The 2,176-nt window shown below is 59.8% G+C and overlaps 1 protein-coding gene across 1 annotated transcript in view; it reads right to left on the bottom strand.

Moving 5' to 3' along the window:
• Positions 1-275: 275 nt before the first annotated feature.
• Positions 276-2,176, bottom strand: part of SPEF1 (sperm flagellar 1) — a 6,577-nt gene continuing 4,676 nt past the window's right edge. Inside the window, exons 5-7 of the mRNA XM_009884090.1 lie at positions 1,967-2,030; positions 1,595-1,706; positions 276-383 (exon numbers count right to left, since the gene is read on the bottom strand). Of these exons, the coding sequence (XP_009882392.1) occupies positions 276-383; positions 1,595-1,706; positions 1,967-2,030 (284 nt within the window). The remainder of the gene's footprint in view (positions 384-1,594; positions 1,707-1,966; positions 2,031-2,176) is intronic.

Below are 2,176 nucleotides of genomic sequence, written 5' to 3'. Positions count from 1 at the left end.
GGGGGCTGGCTGGCGGTCTGTGTGGTGCCCACGCCATACCGATGCCGCTGCCACACTGCCTGCTGGCGGGCACGGGGGGGCTGGTCCCAGAGGTGCACACGGGGTCCCTGCTTACGCATCTGCATTTTCCACCTGTGGCTTTTGTCCTTGAGAGTTCACCCTGGGAACTGGGGCAACTTGGAGGCACCGGGATGGCTCTTCCAGCTCAGCAGGAGCTCCCATGGGGGGGAGAGGTGGAGCAGGTGGCAGGGGCGCAGCCCCGGGTGAGGGTCCGCTCACCGCTGCTGGCACTGGGCTTCCTGCAGGCGCCGGCTGAGGTCGTCTATCCGCACGTTCTTGAGGTGCAGCAGCTGCTCCAGTCTCCCCACCTTCAGCTGCAGGATCTGAGCAGAGACCCCAACATCCCTCAGTTTGTTTTCGGGGGGCAGGAGGCACATCCATCCACCCCAGACAGGCTCTGCGGGGGGCTGGGGCCTGCCTGAGAGCCAGCAGCAAGGATGGGGGACACAGGGTGGGACAGGGAACTCAGAGACAAGCTGATGTGGCTGCTGGAGTCGCTCAGTGGCATCAGCCATCTTTAACCACAGGGGAAACTGAGGCAGATGAGCACCAGTGCCAGATTTGGGGTCCCTATTCCTGCTCCCACAACCCACACCAAGCAAACGCTCTCCCAAAACATGGCCTGGGAGTCCCAGCTCCCCACCGGGACCTGGTGAGAACTCTTCGCATCTGAGATGCCCCACAGCATTCCTTCTCTTTCAAAATTTTACATCTTAGGAGACATTTTCCAGCAGAAAAGCCCCAGTTTTAGGCAAGACAGAGCCATTGCCCTGCCTTGGTGCTTAATGAAGCTCTGTTTCAAAAATCACCCAGTGTCCGAGGTTGAACAAGGGATGGCCAGAGCCTGGTCTGCAGCCCCGGGACGGTCCAGGGGCCATGGCAAGCTGTGTGCAGAGAGGGTCTGTGCAGCTGCGATGCCCGTTCTGCATCACCCTCATTACTGCAGGATGGAAGGACTGACCAGAAAGGATGAGAGGATCGGGAACATTTGGGAATCACAGACTGATGTGACTGACGTGGGTGTGTATCGCAGAGATTGAGGGCACGGCCAGGCGGGAAGGATTGAAAGAGAAAGCTGTTCATCCCGGGGGCAGATCTGCAGGGAGAGGCTTTACAAGGGCTTTTACCCGATAAATGTCAGCAAAACACATTCTGCTGTGGAAGGAGAAAAGGGCTACAGGAACTGAGCCACACTGAGCTATCGCTGCCTAGTTTGACCAGACCTTTGTCCTTTAAACCCAGCACGGTACCCAGGAGCCCAGCACTGCCCTGGAGCAGCCAGAGGAACACCCGAGCCAGACGTTGGCCAGCTGGACCACAGCAAAGCCACCACCAGGCTGGCCCATGCTTGAGAGTGCCACCAGCGCTGGGTACAGAGACAGCAGCAGCCCAGGAGGTTGACGGCACTGAGCAAATAACTCTTTGGGCTGTCGCATACACCACCATCACAGGACAGTTGGAGAGGCAAAGGGAGTCTGTCCCTCGGTGCTGCCACATGGACAGCACTTGGCAGGGGTGATGGGGGTGGGCTCACCTGGATGGTCTCCTGTGCCAGGAGCAGGGCCTGCTCCTTCTCTGACAGCTGCGAGTGGACAGCAGCGTCCCCCCGGGGAGCCTGGGCACAGTTGTGGGTGCTCTTCATCACCCTGGACCAGGAAAGGAAACCCCAGGACAATAACTGACCCCTCCTGCAGTACTGCTGACAGCCCACGGAGCTGTACAGGCCGTGGGGCTCATGCACATGCCCAGCTCCTCCATGTCCTGCCTCACACATCACTGCCCCTAAAGCACACAGCACCCCTGAACCCCTCAGGAACCCCATCTCTCGAGAAGTCCCCTGGAGGAGCACATCACCAGCACCCAGTACAAACCTGCAGTGTCCCTGCACAGCACCAGCAGCCCTTACCCTGCAGCCCTGGGAGACTCCTGGGCACAGCCTCCTCCCACGCCACCCTTCGCCTTTGAGTAGCCTGCAAAAAACAGCAGTTAGCGCATGATCTGCCCAAAGAGCCCTGCCCACCCCAGGGACACCCCCTTCCAGCAGTGTCTCCTATCCCCCCAAGGCTTGCTCATTATTTGGTTGCCCCAGCAGGAGGCAGGGCTGTGCACGCCCCCC

Source organism: Charadrius vociferus, unplaced genomic scaffold (genome assembly GCF_000708025.1).
Source record: "Charadrius vociferus isolate BGI_N301 unplaced genomic scaffold, ASM70802v2 scaffold544, whole genome shotgun sequence".
Taxonomy (NCBI): Eukaryota; Metazoa; Chordata; class Aves; order Charadriiformes; family Charadriidae; genus Charadrius; species Charadrius vociferus.
This window is presented reverse-complemented; position numbering and strand designations above follow the sequence as displayed.